Source organism: Oculina patagonica, chromosome 13 (genome assembly GCF_052425735.1).
Source record: "Oculina patagonica isolate OP01 chromosome 13, crgOcupat, whole genome shotgun sequence".
Taxonomy (NCBI): Eukaryota; Metazoa; Cnidaria; class Anthozoa; order Scleractinia; family Oculinidae; genus Oculina; species Oculina patagonica.
Window position 1 is genome coordinate 8,981,312 of NC_135770.1, and position 24,544 is coordinate 9,005,855.

Sequence of the window (24,544 nt, forward strand, 5' to 3'; positions counted from 1 at the left end):
AGTGCTACATGCTGGGGCACTGAAAATGACGATTTTGGGTCCTTGTGTTGAAAGTCCACCACGTAGATTAAAGCTTATTTTCACTTCAGATCCAACAAAACCTGCCTGTTTGAGACTTGAAACGTACAGTTTGGGTCTTTTAGGAAAAATGCCAACACGTGGATTCAGCCTTATGTTCTTTCTAGGTCCAAAAGAATCGAAAAAAGAAAATGCTACATTTGGCACTGAAAATGACAATTTTGGGTCCTTGGGTCCTCCCACTATCCTCATTACAAGTTAAACTCTTTCACACACTAGCAAAACATTGGGCTTAAGATTCAGAATTGGAAATTCGATCGCTTATTCTGGTCGATATCATTATAATTCCGATATATCGTCTCACATTTTATAAATTTTGCTTCTCTATAAATCTGATGATTATCTGTTTACATAATTTACATGATTTTTTTACATGATTTACAATATTCTTGCAAAATAACATATTTTAGATCACAATGGCAAGATCGTAATAATGGATTGCGTTAATAAAATAAACCTGTCCATATCCCAGCTGGGGCAAAGGAACAGAAATATATAATATAAACATAAAAACCAAATAAAAAAGAAAAACCTAAAAACACATCCAATTTGAGAACTACTAGGAACTACAGTCGAAGCTCTCTTAACGGACACTCTCGTAAGCGGACAGCTCTACTTACGGCCACCTTGTTAGAAACCCCGTTTTTACTCCCATACAAACTCTGTATCTTTACATTCTCGTAAGCGGACATTCCCGTAAGCGGCCGCGAACACTTTCCGAGATAACGACTTAGACTTTTTCTTTGTTTTTAAGCTCCCGTAAGCGGACACCGCAAAGAAAATCATATTAAAAACCTCTGTATCTTGTATTAATCAATCAACTTCACATCGCCGTTCGTCACAATGATTTTACTTTAATTACAGTACCATATTTCAGTGTTTGTTTTGTCGTCATCCACGTCCGGTTAAACACCACTAACATGCATATTACCATTATGTTAGCTGGGCAAGCTCCCGTAAGCGGCCATCTATCCCCTACACCTCTAGTGGCCGCTTATACAAGAACCATTCTCGTAAGCGGCCAGCTCCAGTTGCGGACACTTTTTTCGCGTCCCGAGGGTGTCCGCTTATGAGAGCTTCGACTGTATAACAAGAACCCAGAAAATAAGACAAGATTAAAAGATCTTGATATTATTTGCGGACCGATTCTCAACGCAGAAAATCAAATAACTTAGCACCTTGGCTGAGTGACGGAAGATGCCATGTTTTGGTACAGTGGAACCTCGATTTAACGAACCTCTATATAACGAAGTCCTCGGTTTAACGAACGTTTTTTTTCAGCCCGTCCAAAGTTACAGTCAAATTATGGAACAAGACCTCGATACAACGAACCTCGATATAACGAAATCCTCGTTATAACGAACACAATCCAGAGACCCCAACGTATAATAGACCTCGATATAACGAAAAAATGTCAACACGCGACAAAAGATGAATGTGGAACAGACCAACAAAGATGAAAATCTTTTAATCCTGTAACAAGAGAACAAGTTCAAGTACATAAGCTCATATATCTTATAAATGTTATTTTCAGAAATCGTCAATATCCAAAAATGCTGGGTTCGTAGTGCAGCGTAAAATTGTTAAAAATTGATTAACTATACCTCGATATAACGAACATTTTGGTTGTTTTTCCGCGAATTCGTTATATCGAGGTTTTCGATATAACGAACCCTCGATATAACGAACAAATTTCCCCAGTCCCTTGGTACTTCGTTAAACCGAGGTTCCACTGTATAACTAAAAAAAACTTTTTTTTTTTCAATTTAACTACTTCACCACTTTTTCGCTGAAAGTCAACGCTCGTGCGTCCAAGATCATTCATGTTGGAAAAATGAATTAATTTTGGGCGATACCAAAACAAACATTTATCGGCCAATAAAAACAATGAACTTATACACATAAATGTGGCCAAATCTAAATGACGCCAGGTCAAAGAGCCAACAAAAATAAACTGCTAAATAACCAGTAAACTGTATAACGTTCCGTACTTTGGACTCACTTGTCACGCGTTGCCACATAATGTGTTTCAGGGGAAACGAAGAACAATGTGTTGAAATACCACCACGTAAACTGAAGCTTATTTTCACTCCAGATCCAGTAAAAGCTGCCTGTTTGAGACTTGAAACGTACGTTTAAGTTTTTTGAAAAAAATGCTAACAAGTGGATTCAGCCTAATGTTCCCTCCAGGTCCAAAAAATTCAAAAAGAAAGTGCTCTATGAGCCACGATTTTGGGCCCTTGTTAAAAATATCACCACGTAGATTAAAGCTAATTTTCACTCCAATCCAGCAAAACATGCCTGTTTGATACTTAAAAGGTACAGTTTGGGTCCTTTTAAAAACATGCCAACACGTGGATTCAGCCTAATATTCAATCCAGGTCAAAAAGAATCGAATAACAAAGTGCTACATGAGGCACTGAAAATAACGATTTTGGCCCTTGTGTTGAAATACCACTATGTAGATTGAACTTTGTTTTTACTCCAGATCCAGTTAAACCTGACTGTTTTAAGTCTTAAAATGTACAGAGTGTTTATTTTTGGAAGGATGCCAAAACATGGATTCAACCTAATGGTCACTACAGCTCCAAAAGAATCGGGAAAGAAAGTGCTACATGAGTCACTGATAATGACGATTTTGGGCCCTTGTGTTAAAATACCACCAGGTATATTAAAGTTTATTTTAACTCCAGATCCTTCAAAACCTGTCTCTTTGAGACATAAAAAGTACAGTTTGGGTCTTTTGGGGAAAATGCCAACACGTGGATTCAGACTAATGTTCTTTCTAGATCCAAAAGATTCGAAAAAGAACGTGCTACATTAAGCAATGAAAATGACGATTTTGGGCCATTGTGTTAAAATACCACCACGTAAATTAAAGCTTATTTTAAGTCCAGATCTTTTAAAACCTGCCTTTTTGAGATTTGAAACGTACAGTTTACTGTGAGGTCGTTTTGGAAAAATGCCAACACGTGGATTCGGCCTAATGTTCTTTCTAGGCCAAAATAATAGAAAAAGAAAGTGCTACATTAGGCAATGAAAATGACGATTTGGGGCCTTTGTGTTAAACTACCACCACGTAGGTTAAACCTTTTTTTACTCCAGATCCAGCAAAATCTGCCTGTTTGGCATGAGAACTGTAGTGTACATTTTGGGTCGTTTTGGAAAAATGCCAACACATGGATTCAGCCAAATGTTCACTCCAGGTCCAAAAGAATCGAAAAAGAAAGTGGTACATTAGGCACTGAAAATGATGATTTTGGGCCTTTGTGTTGAATTACCACCAGGTAGATTAAAGCTTATTTTAACTCCAGATCCATCAAAACCTGCCTGTGTGAGACCTAAAACCTAAAATGTATAGTTTTGGTCATTTTGAAAAAAAAAAAACCAACACGTGGATTCAGTCTAATGTTCTTTCTAGGTCCAAAAGATTAGAAAAAGAAAGTGCTACATTAGGCACTGAAAATGCTGATTTTGGGCCTTAGTGTTGAATTACCACCAAATAAATTAAAGCCTATTTTAACTCCAGATCCTTTAAAACCTGCCTGTTTGAGACCTGAAATGTACATGTTGAATCTTTTTGGAAAATGCCAACACGTGGATTCAGACTAATGTTCTTTCTAGATCCAAAAGATTAGAAAAAGAAAGTGGTACACTAGGCACTGAAAATGACAATTTTGGGCCATTGTGTTAAAATATCACCAGGTATATTAAAGCTTATTTTAACTTTAGATCCTTCAAAACCTGCCTGTTTGAGACATAAAACGTACAGTTTGGGTCTTTCTGGAAAAATGCCAACACGTGGATTCAGACTAATGTTTACTCCAGATCCAAATATTCGAAGAAGAACGTGCTACATTAAGCACTGAAAATGACGATTTTGGGCCCTTTTGTTAAAATACACCACGTAGGTTGAAGCTTTTTTTAACTCCAGTTCCTTAAAAACCTGCCTTTTTGAGACCTGAAGCCTACAGTTTGGGTCTTTTTGAAAAAATGCCAACACGTGGATTCATACTAATGTTCTTTCTAGGTCCAAAAGATTAGAAAAAGAAAGTTAATCACTTAAAATGAAAGTTAGGCACTTAAAATGAAAGTTAGGCACTTACAATGACGATTTTGGGCCACTGTGTTAAAATACCACCAGATAGATTAAGTTTATTTTAACTGCAGATCCTTCAAAACCTGCCTGTTTGAGACATAAAACGTACAGTTTGGGTCTTTCTGGAAAAATGCCAACACGTGGATTCAGCCTAATGTTTACTCTAGATCCAAATATTCGAAGAAGAACGTGCTACATTAAGCACTGAAAATGACGATTTTGGGCCCTTGTGTTAAAATACACCACGTAGATTAAAGCTTATTTTTACTCCAGATCCTTCAAAACCTGCCTGTTTGAGACTTGAAAAGTACAGTTTGCGTTTTGGTGGAAAAACGCCAACACGTGGATTCAGCCTAAGTTTTACTCCAGGTCCAAAAGAATCGTATAAGAAAGTGCTGCATGAAGCACTAAAAATTACGATTTTCTGCCCTGGTGTTGAAATACCACCATGTAGATTAAAGCTTATTTTAACTCTAAATCCAGGAAAACCTGCCTGCTGGAGACTTGAAAGGTGCATTTTGGGTTTCTTTGGAAATACCTTAACGTCTGTCTAGCTCTTTATAGAAATCGTTTTATTTTCATGTTTCTACAAATAGAATAGCATCTTTCAGCCAATTACAGTGCGGTTTTTCTGTTAATAACTCCCGGTTATCTTGTCCTTACGCATCGGTCTACGACTTTTTGAGTCTCATATTGCCAAAAATAAACTCAAATACGTAGAAAAATATTAAAGTTAATATCAATTTTTCAACTAGTGATGATTCGGAATAAAGTCACAGATTAACTGATGATAGAAGTAATATAACAAGAACGAGTTCCAGTTAACTGGGTTTCCAAAATAAAAAAAAATAAAAAAAAACACGACAAATCAAAAGAAAGCACAAGCCAAAACCAATGTGTTATTTTCTTAGGTTTAACTGGTTTTAGTTGCTCCTTTTGTCGCATATTCTGTATTCATTAAAATACTGGGATTTTGCTATCAATCCTCGTATTGTCATTTGCCTCTCGTTTTGCAACCGCCCACCCTTCAGCCATACACTATTTTTTTTTATGATAAGAATTTTTCAGCCGAGGCTGAGCGTTCTCATTTTTTCGACGATTTGAGCCTGGAGAAATGTTCCTATCTATTTTTTTTTTACAATTTTTTTAAATAAGTTGGTCCAGCGAAAACTTAACTTCAAAACGATATGTGCATGTTCAATTCACTTACGGATGAGAACAGTAGTTGTTACGTGTTGGATCTGAATGAATCGAAGGTTGATTCATTGTACAAAATCTGTATTATGGACCTCTGCTGCAGTACATATATTAGTCGTTTACAACAAAAAGAAAAAAAACTTTAGTTTTTGCCCAGATTTAAGCCTTGGGTACGGTATTTTTAGGATAGTCTTAAATTTTGGCCTTTCTTATCCTCGACGTTCTTATAAAAAATGTTTCTTATATCTATAAAAAACCGAAGTGTACAAAGAACACACTTGTCAATACGCAGTTTTCTACTGAGATTGATGCCACCTACAATCCTAGACAAAAGTCCTGGGACACTTAACCACTTCGACGAAAAATTGACATTGTATTGACCTCCCCCTCCCCCCCCCCCCAATTCAATGTTGGTTTCTATCCATCATACCGTGGGACAATATCTCAACATTGTTTTGGGGGGAAAGGGGGGCTCGGAAAACTAAACAATGAAGTCTTAATGCAAAGGGAATGGTCACTGAGCACTATTTCTTTAAGTGTCCCATGGATTTTTGTCTAGGATTGTAGCCTGTTCTTGTCTTTGTTTCCGTGGGTGGGAGTAATCCGGATTCAAATGACGGGGATCGGATCAAATGGACCCCTTTGGCTTCCAACAAACCCTCAAAAATACCTCTGGTTCAAATATTAACCCCCAAAAATCACTCTTAAATTTCCAGAAAGGGAAATGATATAACACAAAGAAAAACATCAGAAATTGAACCCTCGTTTTTGTTTATTCATCATACCATCAGAATTTATCTTTTCTTCATTTGGTAGTAAGCAAAACACGTCTGTTTGTATTTTACTCGCAGAACCGGAACCTCGACAAAAACAATGAAGGGAAACAAAACCAAAAACTTCCTGATTACATGAGCAGGGCTGGCTCGGTTTGCCGAGATCTCGGCACGTCTGTTAAACGTAACAAAAATCATCTTCGCGATTACATGACAACCGGGCCAGCCCGGTTAGCCGAGATCCCGGTATCGCGATGCCGGGACCCCGGCTAGCCGGGATGGAAATTACCATGTAATCGCGTTTACCGCGCCAGCCCGGCTAAACGGCACAGCATTGAATTTCTCTTCCGAGCACAATATCCGACGAAAAAAATCAATGCCCCTCCTTCTAAATAGGATGTAGAGGTAAAGTAGCCCATTCAGCTGCATAAGTGCAAAAACATTAACCACCAATTTGCCGGAAAAAGGCGATTAGGATCATTCGTGCTCTGATCATTCATGCTAAAACCGGGCTGAAAGTCATCTCGGCAAACCGGGCCAGCCCAGCTAACCGGGCTCATGTTTTACTGGGCTGAAAGTCATCTCGGCAAACCAAAAAAGTCATCTCGGCAAACGAAAACTGTTTAAACTATTGTGGCAAGGTAAAATTATGCGAATGAGGTAAATTCATTTGTAATAACGGGTTGGAAATGTCACAGCACGGGATACGTAGTTAATTTAACCTTTTAAATTATGTACGAGTCCAAATCCTGACCCGAGCAAAGAAAATACAGCAATTGTTATTGTTATTTGTATCTTGAAAAGACGAAATCCATAACCGCGTCTTTTACTCTGTACAAGGAACACTTCTAAGTCTTGCCGCGAATAAAACGTTTCTCCGGGCAGGAAATCCAACTTGTCGTTCAAGTCTTGCACGAGAGTCGACTCGTGCCAGGTCACGTAACTGGCTGAAAGGAACGGAAAGAAAAACTTGTACGCTACGACCAGCGTTCCAGAGATCTGAGCCATGTATTCATAGGCAAAGTGAAGCTGGCTCGCCGCTTCCCACCACTCAAAAATGTTCGCTAACAACACCACAACGTAGAATATCATGTGAATTACAAACAAAACTCGGATGCTGTTGACCCGCTCTGCTATTTGTTCACGCACTTGTTTGTGCATTATTAAAGCGTCTCGTACGTCCCCAGTGCACTTAGCTATGCGCGCATATCCTTTGGAAAGGTCATTTGTCATGACAAGGCACAGCGAGAAAAACACACAGCAAACTACAACAGAGGAATACAGACCCCAGTAAACTGATACCTGAAGAGTATAGAAAACGGCGTTGCACGCCACAGATTGGCAGTTTTGTACAAGGGTTTCTTTAATGTTGACCAAGTCAAAGATCACTTGAAAGTACACATCTCCAACAAACACCCACGACACAAGAAGTACACCAGTAAACAGAGCTACATTGATGGCTCGGTGTTGATTTTTGTTCAAATCTTTCATCCATTCTTGTGATTGATATCGGAGGTAATAGAGAGCTAGACTGTACGACGCAACTCCGCTTATCCACATAGCTGTGAACAGCATTTTGGTTCCCATGTGAAAGCTATGATGACTTGAAGACATGGCGAAGTACAAATGCGCTCCTAAGCCGAACAATAAAAGGAATACTGGTATGAAAGTCAGTAGCCATACTGATCTTCTCTTCTTTGGCAACCAATAACCAAGAAAAGCAACTGCTAGTAAACAAGAAAGGAAATCAAAAAGGACAAACCTCAGTTTTGTGCAGATTCTGCCCCAAAATCCATTCGATCTTTGACATCTTTCGTCGAGTTCGTCTTGCTTTGTGCCAAAAGTAATTTCCTGTTCAGACAGATCATAACATTTGTCAGAAAACTCCTCTGACCACTGTATGGGATTTGTCATTTCTTCAATTTCCAATCTTAAGCCTGTGTAATTTGTAACTCGGCTCATTTGTCCCAACAAAGGATCTGTTTCTGTGGGTTGTGCTGTCTTCATCTTTTATGTGTAACAGTCGATTCCTAGTATTACTTCGTTGTGTCGTTTTCCATTTTATAGTGTAGCACTACCGTATCCTGCGTGCACAGTTCCCTTCGTTCTTCCTAGAAAAATAAAAAAAAAAGGAAGGGCCCACTTCCCGACTTTTCTAGGAAGGGAACTCTGCTCGCAGGGTAACGTAGCACACTGCATGCAAAACATCACGTCACGGCAGTTTTGAAGTTTTGCCAAAAACTCGCGATAAAACTTCATGTTAGCGAAAATAAATTACTTTGATGGATCTAAATGGTAAGCCCATAGCCTCCTTACAAACAAATATGTCTCTCGGACGTTATAATTTAAAGTCACAAACCATCGAGGCTAATTTTGAAAAGTTTCTCAGCCTAACATTATTTTTAAAAAAATCCATATCGCAATTTGTTTCAATCTTCTTCAATATTTGTCCATCCGTTCCTTCTTTTGTTTTAACTGTGATATCAAAATGTTCCTTTACTGTTTCACAAGGGCCGTTTTATATTTATATTTCAGTCCCAATTTAGTGGCCATTTTCTTATGTCAGATTGTTCGTCCAGTGACCTTTGGCGAATGTAGTTGATGATACTGTTCAAAAATCCTTTAAATTTCTATTGAGATGGAAATTAACTTTTGTTCGACAAATTATTTGCGATTTTTCTCAATTTTTCCTTTTTGGGAGCATAAAACAGTTTTGGCTCTATAAATCTAAAAATTGAAAAATACAACAGATTTCAATCACTTCGAGTGCTAGATGTATGTCATACTAGAAATAGCCTCATAATAAGTTTTCGGGTTTTAAATTAATTAATCTGGGAACGACCGGAAGTGTATCTCAAACTGCACGTAACCTCACCTTGCGCCGTTTCAAGGAATGTCACACTACACTTTCACATTGTGTGCTATTATCCATGCGAAAAGTTAATTGATTGGATAAGACCATAGGATAAGACTGGATATTTTTAAAATATTCCTTTTTGCAGTTTTTGGAAAATGGTTTCTAATATTGATCTCACATAAGCGTATCTTATTAGACATTTTATTGAGCGTATAGTACCGCCCGTGTATAATTTTACGAGACTTGTAGTATTTCGGCAAGCCCGTAGGACAAGTCAAAATACAAAAAACAAGTACGTAAACATTAATACTGATACTATACACACTTAAATATCTAATAAGAGTTTTATTATCACTGAATATTTTTTCCGAACGCCAAACTTTCTAGGGCTTTCCAAAAGTTGCTCGGCATTTTTTTGACAACTTTTCATATTTCAAGGAACTTTTTACCCTTTAAGCAACTGTTTTTTTCTTTCTTTCTAGACCGGAGAACTCCGAAGATTGTCCGAGTGTTGTCCGAAGGCCATATGAACGTTTCCGAGGATTAACGAAGTTTGCCAAAGATTTTCGTGGAACATCCGAAGAGGTTTCGACTTTTAAAACATCACAAAATTAGTCACCAAACATGACGTCATCGATATCGTCACGATTTTGCTCAGTGAAAGAAATCCTTGTAGTGCAAGAAATTTTTGCCTTAAAATGTTACCGTATTTACTCGAATAAGCGCCGCCCCCGAATAAGCGCCGCCCTCGAATAAGCGCCGCATTTGGGACAAAAAAGATAATAAGCGCCGCCCCCGAATAAGCGCCGCAGTCCCGATGTGACGCTCATTTGAGAAATTCCGTTAAACTAGTAACAGCACTACAAAGCAACTCTAAAGCAAACTTGGACATTTTTTTCAAAACCAATGTTTTGCAGTTCAATGTTTATGTTTTACAGCTCGTCCATTAGTTCTTCTATCCAACATTCTTGCAATACGCAGCTCTGTAAATGTTGTGAAGGCCGTGAACTTTGCCAAGACAGCTAGCGCTACTTCTTTCTTCAGCAAGAGACGAAGACTGACAATCAAAGGACGCTATTTTCAATTACTGTAAAAGATTAGATTCTTTATGGCGTCACAAATTTTAAATAAGCGCCGCCCTCAAATAAGCGCCGCCCTCGAATAAGCGCCGCACTTGAGGCGTGAAAAATTTAATAAGCGCCGCGGCGCTTATTCGAGTAAATACGGTATTTAGTTACTTCTGTTGCAGTGAAATTGCATGAAACTGCTTGGAAATCTTACATTCAAAGGGAAATTAGCACATATTTGGAGAAATTTTCTTGATAAAAAGCAGCGTTTTGGATTTTTGGGGGGCAACTTTCGAGCAACCTTTTTAATTAAAAGCAGCCTTTTGGGTTTTTGGAGCAATTTTTGAGCACCTTTTTCAGAAATGTCGAGCAACTTTTCGAATAATTTCGAGCAACTTGTGGAAAGCCCTTAAACTTTCAACTGAGTTATGCGTTGCGCCTGCTCAGGAGAACTAAGAGGGCAGCAACTGACCGGCATCTGATAAATCTGTTTCCTGCAGTACAAGTATCGTGTGACAATTGCAACCTCGTTCCCAATTGTACTGTTTTCGCATGTTGTTTTTGCTCTTCTGAGTGGAGTTAGATAGAGCCAGGCGCATGAAATCTGTTAGCATCTCATTCCCAGAGGCCGCGATTCTTTTACAATTGCTGTCAATAGAAAACGCGCGAGCTCTGGCCAGGGACGAGTGGATTGTTGCGGATCAGCTCATCCTCGTCCCCAAGCCCTTCGTTCTCTTGCCGGCTAGGCCAGACGAGACAAGGGCTGGGACGTAGGATTTTGAATTAATTCGAAATTTTTTGATTGCGTCAGAAAAAGATCCTAAACGGAAGCAAAAACGTAACGACTCTCTCATACATTCTTTTGATTCATAGTGACTGCATAAATGAAGACCGAAAGTCCTAGAATCTAGGACTGGAAATCCTGTCACGGCCCCAGAGCCTTAATTTCCGTGCCAAGGCCCAGCCGGCTAAGAGAAACGAAAGGGCTATGGGGACGAGAATGGGATCAGGTCCATTCGTTTTCGCCTTTTCAAAATCCGGAAGTGAAGTGAAAATGGCTACGAGGCTGCGGGTGGTCAACCAGACAAAGGCCAGGGACCAGCAAATTTAAAATGGCGTCCCACTACAACTAATTTACATGTGACAATTGTTACAGTTGTTATCGTTTATTATTGCTTTATTTCCCGATTTGATTTGAAGGGATATTTGTGTTTTGTCTTCAAAAAGCATCAGAAGCAATGACGTCATGGTAAAAAGGTAGGCTTTCTTTTTAGTTTGTCGCTTATTGTAAATTATTTCCTAATTTTAAATACTACGCTCTTTAAATTTTCGTTGGAAGACGTATTAACGAGTTCTGTAAGACAATGTTTACGAAAAAGTTTACTGGTAAATTATTTTCCAACGGTTTCTGATCATGAGTTATTTCTTTTTTAACGTTTACTTTGAGGAACTACTCAATGTCACGTGTTTGTACCCGCATTCGCTCAGCTCTAGGTTCATTTACTCGTTTTATTACGTACACCACACAAAACACGAGAAAGCAATAATACTGTATATTCTTGACTACACTCTGAAATTTACGGAGTGTAGAAGGTTATGAAGGAAGTCTAAAGGGAAACCGTTTGCTTATAAGTCTTAAAATATTTGGTTGACTCGTTACAGTAATTCAGATGACACCGCTAGAAATTTTTCAAAAACTTGTTGCTAGCTAGCAGTAACTGTGTGAAAGACGTCCGGCCGCGGTTCTGTGTATGAACAGAAATAATCTGTTTAAGTAGGTGTCAATGTTTTTAACAATTGCGTGCTTATTGTGGAAACTGTATACGTTCTGCAACACAATAGTGTAAACTGGACACAAACTTGATAAGATCAACTGGTTGCAAGCTGACTGGTTGACTTTTAGCGTCGCCAGGGAAGGGTCTGAGTTTAGGCCCAACCGAGGGATTTGGTTTAGATTATTTGCTAACTACATACCGTCAAAAAGGGATAAAGTGAAAATAAAAAACATCGGGCCCACCATTAACCAAAGGATGCATAACGCTATCCAATATAATCACTATCCAGTGGATAGCGCAGGAGTATGCAACGACTGTTTCAGAGAAAAATTATCCCACTATGTCGGCTACACTTTAACTTAGAGCCAGCAAAGTTAAAAATAGCAAAAGAAATACAAAGCCAGCCAGTGTGAAGAAACTTTTCCCATCTTGCCAGCAATCGGTCGCGTGTACAAGTTCTAAGTTCTTCTGACAGCGTGGCTTCCTCGTTATCTATCATTTTAACAACTTGGCCCTGAAACTGATCTTAATGTTGTTTCTTTTCTAATGACAGCAAGCTACTAGTATGGCCCTTTCTCCAAAGCAAACAACACTATTACTGTCCTTGGTTTTCTACTTGTACGGAAACTCGACATTGGGACAAGACACCTACCAACAGTTTGAGAAGAACTGGTGCCGAGAGCGCATGCTGCGAACAGATTGGCAAACGTACACACACTCGTGCCCAAGCTACGCGCGACATTGGGCATTCGAGGTATGGTCTGACGACTTCAAGACCCACCCGAACCTGAGTTATATATCAGGCGCGGAAATCAATCCCGCGGGACATTTCAGTAAGGTTTATATTCAGTCAGTGACAGTTTTGAATCACACAAAGACGTTTGGCGGAGATGCGTGGCGCGTGAGAGTGAACGGCCGGGCGGATCTTACAGCAACCGTACACGACATGGAAAATGGGACTTATCAGGCCGTGTTTCTTCCCATGGAGCCTGGGACCTATTCGCTGCATATTGTATTGGACTACACGTTATGTCACGGGCTTAAAAATCCACCACCTGATTGGTTTAGGAAAGGTGAGATCGTGTGCCAAAATTGTCAAGTCCATCTAATGAAATGATGTCAACATAGAAATTGTTCATATCGTCTTCGCGATTTTATGTAGGACTATCTGGGAAGTTTTAATTAGTTATACAGTTTTCCCTCGACTTTTACTAGTAACAAGCTTAGGGACAGTTCATTTTTATGAGGTAGGAGGGGCTGGTGGGATTGACGGGGGGGTCATCCAAAAAAATTCGCTCAAAGGGGGGGCCAGCCAAAAAAATATGTCTTAAGGGGTCACATTAGTGTTAAAGAGGCAGAGTAAAAAAGTCTCAAGAAGCCAAAATGGATTCGAGTCTGAAAACCGGGGAGCAAGCCCCGGACCCCCCTACTTGTTATGTACCAAACGCATAAATCCCCAATATTGTACAAATACAGTCAACACAACTAACAGACGGCATCCGCAAAGTTAGGCAATGCCAGCTATTTGGGGATGTGGTTTTTGTACAGTGATACATTCTTAGTCACAAGGCTCGATATATTTTAATTTTACTTCATAATTGTTTTCTTTTTTTTTGGGGGGGGGGGGGTCATCGAAAAAAATTGGATTTCGAGGGGGGGCCAGGTAAAATTTCGGGAGAAGGGGGGGCCATATATATAACAGTGACTATCTATCAAATCCCACCAGCCCCCCCCCTACCCCATAAAAAAAGAACGGTCCCTTATTAAGCGTGCAAACAATAAAATGAAATGTTCATATTCACGAGGGGAAAAGTTGGTCCCCGATGGGAATCGAACCCATGGCCTCCCAGATACCGGGAGCCTCGACGTAGATGTGGGAGTGGCAGTAGTGAGCGTCCTACTGCATGGTCAATTTTCATGTTTATTATTTAACCGTGCTTGAATTTTGCACTTGGAAGAAGTTACTGTTCACTTGTGCATAACTAATGGCGACAAAAAACTTATATAAAAGTTTTGTTTTCTAATTACTTTCTGTGTCGTTTTCCTAGGCTGTCGCCACGGATCGTTTCAAAGCCCAGGAACGTTAACAACATCAGATGACTATATTGACAGACCATTGTATTATGGTGCATATTTTACAATAAAAGTTCCACCTACAGTTCCACAGGACGCTCAATGTAAGTGAGAGTCATATCGAGTATTCCTGTGCACTAACAGCTTGGACAGCTGAGCATGGTTTGGAATAAATAATAAATGAATTCAACATTTCCTTCAGTAGTGGTGCCTGAAAGCTGTGCGTCTTCTTTGAAGTGACGTACCAAACGTAACTTCTTAATTTGTTTCCAATTTGGTTCCCCTGACATGGCATTTTCTATACAAGAGTACGATTCAGCTCTGTCAGTTCATTTGTAAAAAATTGGCCTAGCAATTAATACCTTGCGAAATTGCGCAGAATATCTCCTGACCTTTAGCTGACGAGGCCTTTGGCCAAGTTTACTAAAATCAAACGAGTGCAGTATTGCTGGAAATGGCTTTATTTGTTAAAATTGTGGATGAATAAGTGTTTACATGGTGTTCTATGACTATGATTTTCTCCAGATTTAGATTCTTTATTTAACACAAGTACCCAGTGGTGTAACGAAGGATGTAACTTGCTCTGGGATGGTTTTGGGAGATGGGTCAATAACAACTGGCTGCAGTATAAATCTAGTAAGTCAGAGTACTATTTCATTTTCTTGTCATTATTACTTGTCCGTTTTCTTGACGTGAAGAATTAGGCTGCGAGCCCTCCGTTTCCAAACTGATCTATTTTCCGCTGCCGTCGCTTCCTCTGTCCAGGTTTTTAGACCTCTAGCCTTGAGTTTTCTTTCAACAGTTCTCCTTTAAGTTTCTCTCAGTCGACCCCGTTTAATCTTGCCTTCTGGTACCCATGTGAGAGCTGTGCGTGGATGAGAGAAGTGTTCCATTCTAAGGATTTTAATAGCCCATTAGTGTATCTCCTATCCTTGAGAAAAAACATAAACCTTTTTTTAAAACGTTCTTGGTTTTTTTATTCTGAATAAACAGGGCCGTAACCAGACCTTTAGCACAGTCGGAGGCAAAATCTTGCTAGAAGGGCAGGTTCTTTTTTCTGGGGCATGCCCTCCAGGAAATTTGGAGAACTACTCCGTCGAATCTCGGGTGATGACTACTGTTTTTAACAGTTTTCATACGTTTAGGTATACCTTTCTTGAGAAGAAAAAAATAAATCTTGTTTTCAACGTTCTGGTAATTATTTTCTTCCCAATAAACAAGTATATTTTCGTGCACTTAAATTTTGGGTTCCACAACTCTGAAGACGAGAGTGAGGCTCGCCTCTTAGCTAGTTACGGTCCTGATAAACAACGTCTACAGATGACGTAGATCTACAGAAATCCGTGTAGCGTCTCTGATTGGTTGTTGCTCGGTTTTGAATTTTTGGCGCGCAAGTAACAACCAATCAGAGACGCTACATTGATCTCTGTAGAGCTATGTCATCAGTATGGAATTTTTCAAGTCGAATGTTAAATCAATGTCTTTCACAGATGATTACAGTTACCCGCGGTCAGGCCATAGGCAGGGGTCTGGTGTCCTTTGGATTTACGGCGACTCGCACAATCGACGGTTCTTCGAATCTCTTCAAGGACGGCAGCTATGCACTCGTGTATTCAGGGCGTGTTATCACACTGATGTGTGGGTCTACTGGTTAGATGCGGTGATCTCAAACGAGATTGACCTCAGGTATTAGAATTATTATTAACTGCCTTTTTTAAAAAAAAAATATCTAAATTTCCTTTAAGTTCATTAGGAACTAAAGGGACTGTGTCACGGCTGAGTGAAGTTTATTTTATTTAGTTTTGCCAAATACTGTACTCGCTATGAACCTAATGTTTGCAAAGGAATAAAAATGGCTAACGTGTTACATCGTTGTTGCCACCCATAGAAGAGATCCTTTGGGAGAATCGTCGTCATACTCCATGCGCTCAGTTACGTGTGACTTGCACATTGTAACCTCAAAGGAACTTCACTGGTCTGAATTTGGCAACAACTGTACACGCGTTAGCCGAATTTTGTCTATTATACTTGCATGGATCTAAATGACAAAACCATAGCTTCAATGAAACCAAATTTGTCTCCCGGGCGTTATAATTTAAAGTTAAAAGCAAACAAGATTTACTCCGAAAACTGTTCAGACTAATAGTATTTCTGTAACCCATATCGCACTCCGTTTAAATCTTCGTCACTTTTGGGCATCCGTACGTTCTTTTGTATTTGGTCTGTTATTGAAATGTTCCTTCACTGTTTTACAAGGTTATTTTTATATTCAACTGAATTTGATGGTCATTTTCCCATGCCTAAATTTAGCTAAAACCCGTGATACAGTCCTTTTAATGACTCGATCGGTTGTTGGTGTTTTTGTTTGCAGTCACGGAGGTAATGATATTAACATAACACGAATATTGGAAGAGCTCCGACAAGTCGTGACTCAGCCTTTAATGGACCAAGACAGCGCTTTGGTGCTAAACGCTGGGGTTCACCTGTTAAAGAGCACAAGCTTTAGAAATTATCAGAAGATCATCAAAGGTTTTGTTCGACTTTTAAGGGATAATTACCGAGGAAAGGTGGTATGGAAGACAATACCCTCCCTCGGCAAACAGACCGAGTTGTACACTGGTTGTTCCCGACGCTTTCACACTGAACAGGTAATGAAAACTGGTAAAGTTAGTAAAAACTAGTATAACTAGTAAAGCTAGTTATAATTTCATTTAGGGAACACGAGACAAAACAAAATGAACCAATCGGGACTCGATACAAAGCTACAGAACCGGTACCAAGCGCGGGAAAACACGAAACCGGTGCCAAGCTCAGAAAAAAACACAACTGGCACAAATAAAAGAGCGGGAAGAACTGCAACCGGCGCGGTGCCAAGCGCGGGAACCATGCGACCGGTGCTAAGCGCGAGAAAACATGCAACCGGTGTCAAGTGCGGGAAACATGTAACTGTCACAAAGAGCGGGAAAAATTGCAACCGGCGCGGTGCCAGCGGGGAAAGGACGGTAAGGGGAAAAGAGGAAAAAAAGCGCGAAAAAAACGCAACCGGTGTCAAGCTCGGGAAACACACAACTGACACAAAGAGCGGGAAAACCTGCAACCGGCGCGGCGCCTAGCGCGGGAGACATGCAACCGGTGTTGAGCGCAGAAAAACATGCAACCGGTGTCAAGCGCGGGAAATATGCAACCGGTGCAGAGAGCGGGAAAAACTGCAATCGGTGTCAAGTGCGGCAACCATGCAACGGGTGACAAGGGGGGGGGGGGGGGCAAAACATGCAACCGGCGCCGAGCTCGGCAAAATCCCCTCCCTTTTCTTCTTTTTCCCCTCTTCTCCTTTACCAAACGCTAGACTCTCAACTTCATGCTTACTGTTTTTTTTTTCTTTGCAGAGAATCAAATTGTTCAACGCCTATGCATTGAAGAAAATGTGTGAAGCTGGTATCCCTGTGCTGGACGTGTATCAAATCAGTGCGGCATACCCCCAAGGCACTATTGACGACATTCATTATCCACACTCTGTGTTCTACCCGGCAGAGGACGCCCTGGAGAGATACTTTACCACGTAACCTCTGTCGCGTTGCCATTCTAATGGCCAATAATACTTGACTGTAAAACAGGGCTCGACAGTTTCAAACATTGCGTTTATAACTGCTGATTCATCGTTTTCGACGACGTTTTAGGAAAGGTTAAAAACATTATAGTTCTGCAAGTCCAACACCTATGCAACTATAGCGAAAAATCTCTTAAGCATGCCCTCTAATTTCAGCCCTCAAATTCCTCCAACACCCCCCCCCCCCCGACCCTCCTCCAACCCTCTACAAGACGGCAAACGAATACAACTTGCATTGTAAACAGGGTATTCATCAACTGCATTTTTTTGTTAATTTTTGGAAGAGATGTGTTATTAAACAAAAATAAACATTAGACAGTTTATTACATCTTATATAGCTTACATCTATTACTTTTCATGTGCTTAGCTGATTCATTAATTTCTGTAGTGCTATAAAAACTAGCTGATTCATTAATTTCGCTTTCTTCTCGCGCGAAAGTGAAACAGAAAAAAAAAGAATAATTACTGTAATCTTCTTTTATTGCGCAGCTCAAATGATATTCAGTGGCTTTAGCTAATAATTTTGCAGTGCTGTATTCTTATTTTAGAACAACGTTATTTTATCGCCTGGCAAAGATTTTGCCTTCAGCTTTACCTGGTACACACAAAAAGAGGTTTGCTTAACTTTTACATAGATTCGTTCACCTCTAAAACCCTTCGTTGACTGTAGAGTCTATACCTGCCAACTCTCACGCCTTGGGCATGAGTCTCAAGCCTTCGAGTTGAAAACTTCGATCTCACGCCAACTCACGCTTACCAACCAATTTCTCACGCCTAGTCGAAAAATGTGAGTTTTTGCAACCAAAAACGACACATTTTGGAAAAAAAAATGTAATCTCAAACCAGTGTGAGAAAATAAAACTCCATGTAAAATGAGTTAATGGCGATACCTTCCCCGAAATGACAGAGTTTTGACGAAAAAAAGCATTGGGAACGAGGTCGTGTTTAGCAAAACATGTCCACGTACTGGGATCGGTCCGGAGATGTTCGGAACGTCTTCGGAATATTTTGGACGTCTTCGGAAAACTTCGGACATTGTGGTATCGTCTTCGGAAATCCTGGCACTCTCAGGATAAAAATCTCACGCCTTTGACCCAGGAAAAGTTGGCAGGTATAAGAGTCTGTGTTGCTCCCGTATTAGCAGAGCTCAGTTAACTCCTTTTTACGTGATAAGTAGTATTTCTACTACTTTCCCCTGGATGAAATGCTAGTCCCCGCAGGGTTACCCCCAGCGTTTAACTATAATTACACCTGGTTTGTCCAAGACAGAAACACGATGACCCCACCCAGGGCTCGACCCGAACAGTTAAATCCCGAGTCCAGACATGTACTGACCATTAGGACACTGCTTGAGTTACAAATGGTTTGAATAAGTGTTTTATTATAACAAAAACTCGCCTAGAGAAACAAAGCGAGACTAATGAATACCTGCGCTAGCAGCTTGACCTGTTTCATGACACCATTTTACATGTGTGGCAATTGTTCAAGCGAGCCATGCATGAAAAATGAATAACACGAGATAGAATCACAAGTTCACGCCTTCCAGAAACGAGCCACTCAAAACGGAATTCAAAGGAAATAATTGTGAAGATCTTTGAAGCGACAGTTGTAAGTACGTTCTATTATTTTATACGTAAAAACAACAGAAACCATGAAAATTGTCTTTCTTGAGGTCTCAAAACATAATGTTGCTATGAATATTTGAATACAACATCGTTTCGGCGTAGCAAATGTGAAAAACAATATTGTCGTACTGAAGAATACAACATTAGTCAACCAGAACATAAAATGGAGACTCATGTCAAACCATTTACTTAGAAAGCTTTCACCGTTTTCGGCCCCAAGCTGAAAATTTTAATACTCCTTCCAGATTGCTATATTCTTCTCTTAATACACGTTTTAAAAATTTGGATTTACATCTTGACCCTATCACTTAGTTGATGGCCATCACCTGTTTGAGGTTTGTGGACAAGCTATTGATATAAATAGAATAGAATAACGAGAATGTAGACAAAACAAGAAAACAATGATAAATTTTTAAGGCATGCATAAGAGTTGTCAGAGTGAGGACCTCGATTTAGAAGCGAAAGGCACAATAAGTGTCAGTCCTGAGGCCCCAGTCCTGCACAGTTTAATGTGACAAATATGGTCTTACTGTATCAAGATCGAACAACAAACACAGTGTGGAAACCATTATTACTGTGCCGGTTAACCTGTCAAATGGTTGACAATAACCAAAGGTCGGGCATGAAGGGTTTCTTTTAGGGGAAAATGTGTAACCTGGGTTGAACTCGGTGAATCCTAAAACAGTGTGACCATGTTGATGTACTTGGAAAAGTATGTGATTAAATTTATTATCTTTTCAATTTCATCTACAGAGTTTCCCCAGGAACTGGAATCTGTGTCAGAACAAGAAAGGGGATCTTAAATCTTCTGCAATCAGCACCTTTAATGTCTCCGCGGCCTTAATTAACATAAACCAGTTTTAAGGAACTTTGAAATGTCTGTTCTACTGGCATTTTGCAATGACTTCCCTGTCAATAATTACTCTTATCTATTTTATTTTGTGTTCGGAAGCTAAAAAATCCTTCGAAAATGAAAGGTTGAACTACAGAAAAAATGTCGTGGATTTCAAGCTGGCCTGGTGCCAAACGCGCTTGCACAGATACGACTGGAAAGACGTGATTGGTCATTGCTTAAAGGACGTGCCGTGGGGCGCAGCACCGCTGGACGGGAAGTTTCAAACGCGGGCTAGCAAAAGCTATGTCAAACACATCGACATTAAACCTGCGGGATTCTTTAGCAAGATTTATATTCAGTCTGTTTCGGTGGATAACCTTAATAAGACTTTTGGAGGAGACTCCTGGCGGGTAGACATTCATGGCCCGTCTAATGTGGCCGCTACAGTATACGACAAAAACAATGGATTGTACGAGGCTGTGTTTCTAATAGAGGAGTCTGGGCTCTATACGGCAGAAATCGTCCTGGATTATTCGTTGTGCGAGGGATTCAAAGATCCACCTTTAGACTGGTTCATCAGAGGTAATACAAGCGAAAATCGTGCGTTATATTTTTTCTGTATGTAAAACTTTATTTGTTTTATGAACTCAATATGGCTATCTCTCTCCCCAGGCTGTCGTCACGGTTCATTTCAGCCTCAGGGGAGCCTGGGTAACAGGAATCACGATTTCTTGCAGGAGCCTCTGGGAGGAGGAAGAATCACGTTTACTGTTCCTACGTCATCAGTGATGATAGCTAAGGGTGAGATTACATCTTGATGCTTCAACATAAAGTATCACTATGTAACCAAATAACTGTCGAAAAAGTCCAGTATCTATTAGGCCTTTCTCGATTATGCTAGCATTTTTTTCGGCATTTTTGGGGAAAACGAGCATTTTTTTCGTGTTTTCTTCAAAAAAGAATTGCTAGCATTTTCTGTCACTTTTCAAGACTGTGATCCAGATTTTCAGCACTCAGAACTCAGAAGGATAAATAATCCTAAAGTTTCACAATTTTGATTACATATTTATTGTTTTCTGTCTGTTTCGACTGTTTTATGCGTTTGTTATTTGTATTGTGTTGTGTTACTTTGTGTGTGTTTTTTTATTTTTTATTTTTTTTATAAACAAACAATTATTAAGTATCACCTGTTGTTGATATGAGCATATAATGTGAAAGTTTGTACGTTTTTTTGAAATAAAATAAAGCATTTTTGGAAATCAAGTGGCATTTTTTAAGAAAATCAGGCATTATTTTAGCATTTTTTTGGCTTTATGCGAGAATTTCTAGTAGCATGCCAGTTTTACTAGCATAATCGAGAAAGGCCTAGTATCTATGCATCTACTTTAGTTATTTATTTACGTTTGACCCTCGGCTTAGCCGAAATTTTCATAGCAAAACAACTGCTTGCAATTGGCTTCTAATGTTTGGAAATATGTTGGTCTCAAAGTTCACTTCGCTTCTGGGAACAGAATCTGTCTAGAGAGAAGTGTCTGTGCATACTTTTTTTGCACCATCCGGACTTTTATAAATAACATTTCACATGTGAGCTTTGGCTATTGTTAACCACGTATAAAAGTTTAAACATAACCGAATGTACCAATGTTTTTATCTGTATGTTGTTTAGAACTCAACGCTTTCAAAGCAGTAAGCCAAACTGCCTGCCGGGAGAAGTGTAACCTGTTGGTAGATGGATACGGAGCCTGGGTAGGAGAGCAATGGCGGCCATATCAAACAGGTAATAACAACACGAGAAAAATAACTAACAAAGTCACCAACCTCATTTCCAGGTCTACTCCGTTCCAAGATGGCCGCTGGCCGCCATTTTGAAAACTCGTCGCCGAGATGACCCCGAGGACGAGGTTGGTACGTCACAAGTTGGTGAATGACTGCTCCACCAAAACCAAGAAAAATACAAGTTTAGCAAAACAAGTGTTAAGACTTAAGAGACTTTGCTTTTCTTTCTCTAACCAGGTTCTTCCATTAGCCTCGGTAGATCCGGACATCAACAAGGCCGCGGTGTATTATGGGTTTACGGCGACTCTCTTAACCGCTACTTCTACGAGTCTATCCTGAAACGACCTCTATGTTGGCAAGTGTTCCGCGCCTGTTATCACACAATGCTGTGGGTGTATGTATTAACACAGTCCGCTAAAAACGAAATGAATTTGATGTTTGGACGGAAACCCATCAACATTCCCAGGATCCTTTACGAACTGCAGAGCGTTGTCACGCGCTCTGATATGGACCAGGACAGCGCGCTGATCCTGAACGCGGGCGTGCATCTACTGAAGAGCGCTAGTTTTTACAATTATCAAAAAGTGATCAATGGATTTATTAGCGTGCTGAAGCGATATTACCGAGGAACGGTTATCTGGAAGAGTACCACTGCAATCCACGATCAGAGAGAGTTGTACAGCGGCTGCTTCAGGCGATTTCACACGGAGCAGGTGAGATTAGATTAATCGTAGATTGTTTTTCAGGTAAGCGCAATGATTGGTGAGTAGGATGCGCTTACAGTGAAATCCCGATTCACATGGCAACCAAATGATTCGCAACCCTTAATTTGGGGAGGGTGGTGGTGAAATGGCTGTCGCGATCCGCATCGAGATGTCCCGGTTTGAGCCCTGGCCGGGGACTTTGTGTTGTGCTCTTGCGCAAGACACTTGACTCTTACCGTACAGGTGCCTCTCTTCACCCAGCAGTACCAGTGGCATGCAATAACTTGCATCCATTCTACTGCTATGAGGGCTATACATTACAAAACCCCAAATCGGTTCATGCTGCAAAAGTCTGAGTTAATCCCCGGCAGCGATGACAAAGCTATCGATTTGGCTCCCCCTTTCGAATACAAATATTCCTCCGAGATAAGAAAAGCCTGTAATTTCAGTACCTGCGTGATTTGAGAGCCAGAAACAGTCTGATATGCTAACTTTTTGCGGACACAATTTCGATCAGACATTCTTTTGTTTAGTGTTCGTCTATTTTACCTATTTCATCAATTCTGAACAATTATTCATTATCTTAACACTCAATATGCTGTTTTATTTTTAGCGTATACAGCTCTTTAACGCTTATGCTAACTGGGCGATGTGCAAGGCTGGCTACATAGTGCTGGATGTGTACCCAGTTACTAGCTCCTACCCTGGAGGGACCTTGGATGGCGTGCACTTTAGAGATTCAGTGTTTTATCCCGCAGCAGACGCAGTGGAGAAATTTTTCCAAACTTAACAAAAGCTTGTGTTGGATCCAAGCAAAGTCCCATTATAATAAAAAAGATTCCGTCACGCGAGGACTTGATCATAGCGTGGAGTGCAATGCAAGTGAATTTGTCACGCTTCCCGCGTGATCACGCAACAGAAGTTACAAATTAACGAAAGTATGATACGAATCCTTGACTTATTTTTATAAAATATGGATTGATATACGATGGAAATAGCTAAAAATGTTCCGTTACATAACTAAAACTGTTCCGTCACATGATCATAGCATCGAGTGCAAAGAAAGTGAATTTGTCACGTTTCCCGCGCAATCACGCAACAGAGGAAATTTAAATTACATGTCAACCAAAGTAAGATACGAGCCTTGTCTTTTTATTTTAGAAAAAAAAAATGGTTTGACAAAGGATGAAAATAACTAAAAACTGTTCTCGACAAGATGTTATTTTCCTGTGATGTTAGTTCCTGTTCGTCTTCATTTGAGTGGATTTTCGTTACAAGGAAGGAGGAAAGTTAAAAATAAATATGAGTTAAGTTCAGACAAAACCAAAGGGTTTGTGATTGACAATAAAGAAAAAGCTGGCTCCACGTGTTTTTTTTTTTTATTTCTTTATTATTTCTATTGTACCCTCTGCATATAATTATCCATGTCTCAAGCTTGCTAAATTGACATCACCTCTACATATGTATAATTTTCATATTATATGTTCGTTAATTTCTATTTTGTTAAAATTGAAATGCGATACGTTGTATCTTGCCAAAATATAATAGACTAACGTATTAAAATAATAAAATCCTTCAACAAGCCCTATTATCTCTAGCCTTCTACACAGTCGCTCTTTAGGTTTGTCACGTAATCTTTCCTTTAAGGGGAAAAGAGTTGCGTGACGATTGCGTGACGAGTCCTAAGAGGGTCAGCCTTGGAGGCTACATAATCACAGCCCAGCCCTTACCCCAAACCTCCCCCTCCCCTCCCAGAGCACGCTAATAATTTTAAAAGTGTGTTTTTTCTGAAGTTTGAAGAAAACGTCATCAAACTATAAAAAAGAAGAAGTTGAGTGAAAAAAAACCAAAGAAGCCCAAGACACAGACCAACCAAACCACCCCGGCGATTGTTTTGTTTTAGTTTGATTGGCTAAGAAATGCGAGTTTTTAGCCTCCTGAGGTAGTAATGCAAAACCAAAGCAAACGCAATTTACCTTCGACACTCAAGTGAAAACCGCTCTAAGATCACCAAAAGTAAACCATGCATATGACGTTACAGTTGATAAAGAATTAACGGACCCGCTGTATACCCCAGC

General features: G+C 39.9%; 3 protein-coding genes across 4 annotated transcripts; 2 read left to right on the plus strand and 1 right to left on the minus strand.

Annotated features, from left to right (window-relative positions):
* Window positions 1-6,864: 6,864 nt before the first annotated feature.
* Window positions 6,865-8,160, minus strand: LOC144634996 (uncharacterized). The gene has a single exon (XM_078494053.1). The coding sequence runs from the start codon at window positions 8,152-8,154 to the stop codon at window positions 6,865-6,867; it is 1,290 nt and encodes a 429-aa protein (XP_078350179.1). The 5' UTR covers window positions 8,155-8,160.
* A 2,912-nt stretch (window positions 8,161-11,072) lies between these two features.
* Window positions 11,073-17,800, plus strand: LOC144634986 (uncharacterized). The gene is made up of 7 exons (XM_078494037.1): window positions 11,073-11,328; window positions 12,400-12,919; window positions 13,895-14,023; window positions 14,445-14,555; window positions 15,410-15,605; window positions 16,291-16,567; window positions 17,306-17,800. The coding sequence occupies exons 2-7, from the start codon at window positions 12,412-12,414 to the stop codon at window positions 17,480-17,482; spliced, it is 1,398 nt and encodes a 465-aa protein (XP_078350163.1). The 5' UTR covers window positions 11,073-11,328; window positions 12,400-12,411; the 3' UTR covers window positions 17,483-17,800.
* A 1,203-nt stretch (window positions 17,801-19,003) lies between these two features.
* On the plus strand, window positions 19,004-23,849 carry LOC144634983 (uncharacterized). Of its 2 annotated transcripts, none has more exons than XM_078494034.1 (6): window positions 19,004-19,138; window positions 19,905-20,568; window positions 20,659-20,787; window positions 21,653-21,763; window positions 22,000-22,475; window positions 23,080-23,849. In XM_078494034.1, exons 2-6 carry the CDS (start codon window positions 20,052-20,054, stop codon window positions 23,254-23,256), a joined length of 1,410 nt encoding a protein of 469 aa, XP_078350160.1. In that variant the 5' UTR covers window positions 19,004-19,138; window positions 19,905-20,051; the 3' UTR covers window positions 23,257-23,849. The 2 variants fall into 2 exon arrangements, with proteins under 2 accessions (XP_078350160.1, XP_078350159.1); XM_078494033.1 differs by having other exon boundaries at window positions 19,004-19,134.
* The last annotated feature ends 695 nt before the right edge of the window (window positions 23,850-24,544 follow it).

Excerpts from the sequence above, each read along its gene's own strand:
- LOC144634996 (XM_078494053.1), bottom strand. The coding sequence starts at position 8,154 with ATGAAGACAGCACAACCCACAGAAACAGATCCTTTGTTGGGACAAATG.
- LOC144634983 (XM_078494034.1), top strand. The coding sequence starts at position 20,052 with ATGACTTCCCTGTCAATAATTACTCTTATCTATTTTATTTTGTGTTCG. Across the intron at positions 20,569-20,658 it reads TTTAGACTGGTTCATCAGAG|GCTGTCGTCACGGTTCATTT; the intron begins GTAATACAAGCG and ends CTCTCTCCCCAG. Across the intron at positions 20,788-21,652 it reads ATCAGTGATGATAGCTAAGG|AACTCAACGCTTTCAAAGCA; the intron begins GTGAGATTACAT and ends TATGTTGTTTAG.
- LOC144634986 (XM_078494037.1), top strand. The coding sequence starts at position 12,412 with ATGGCCCTTTCTCCAAAGCAAACAACACTATTACTGTCCTTGGTTTTC. Across the intron at positions 14,024-14,444 it reads AGTTCCACAGGACGCTCAAT|ATTTAGATTCTTTATTTAAC; the intron begins GTAAGTGAGAGT and ends GATTTTCTCCAG. Across the intron at positions 15,606-16,290 it reads TCAAACGAGATTGACCTCAG|TCACGGAGGTAATGATATTA; the intron begins GTATTAGAATTA and ends TTTTGTTTGCAG.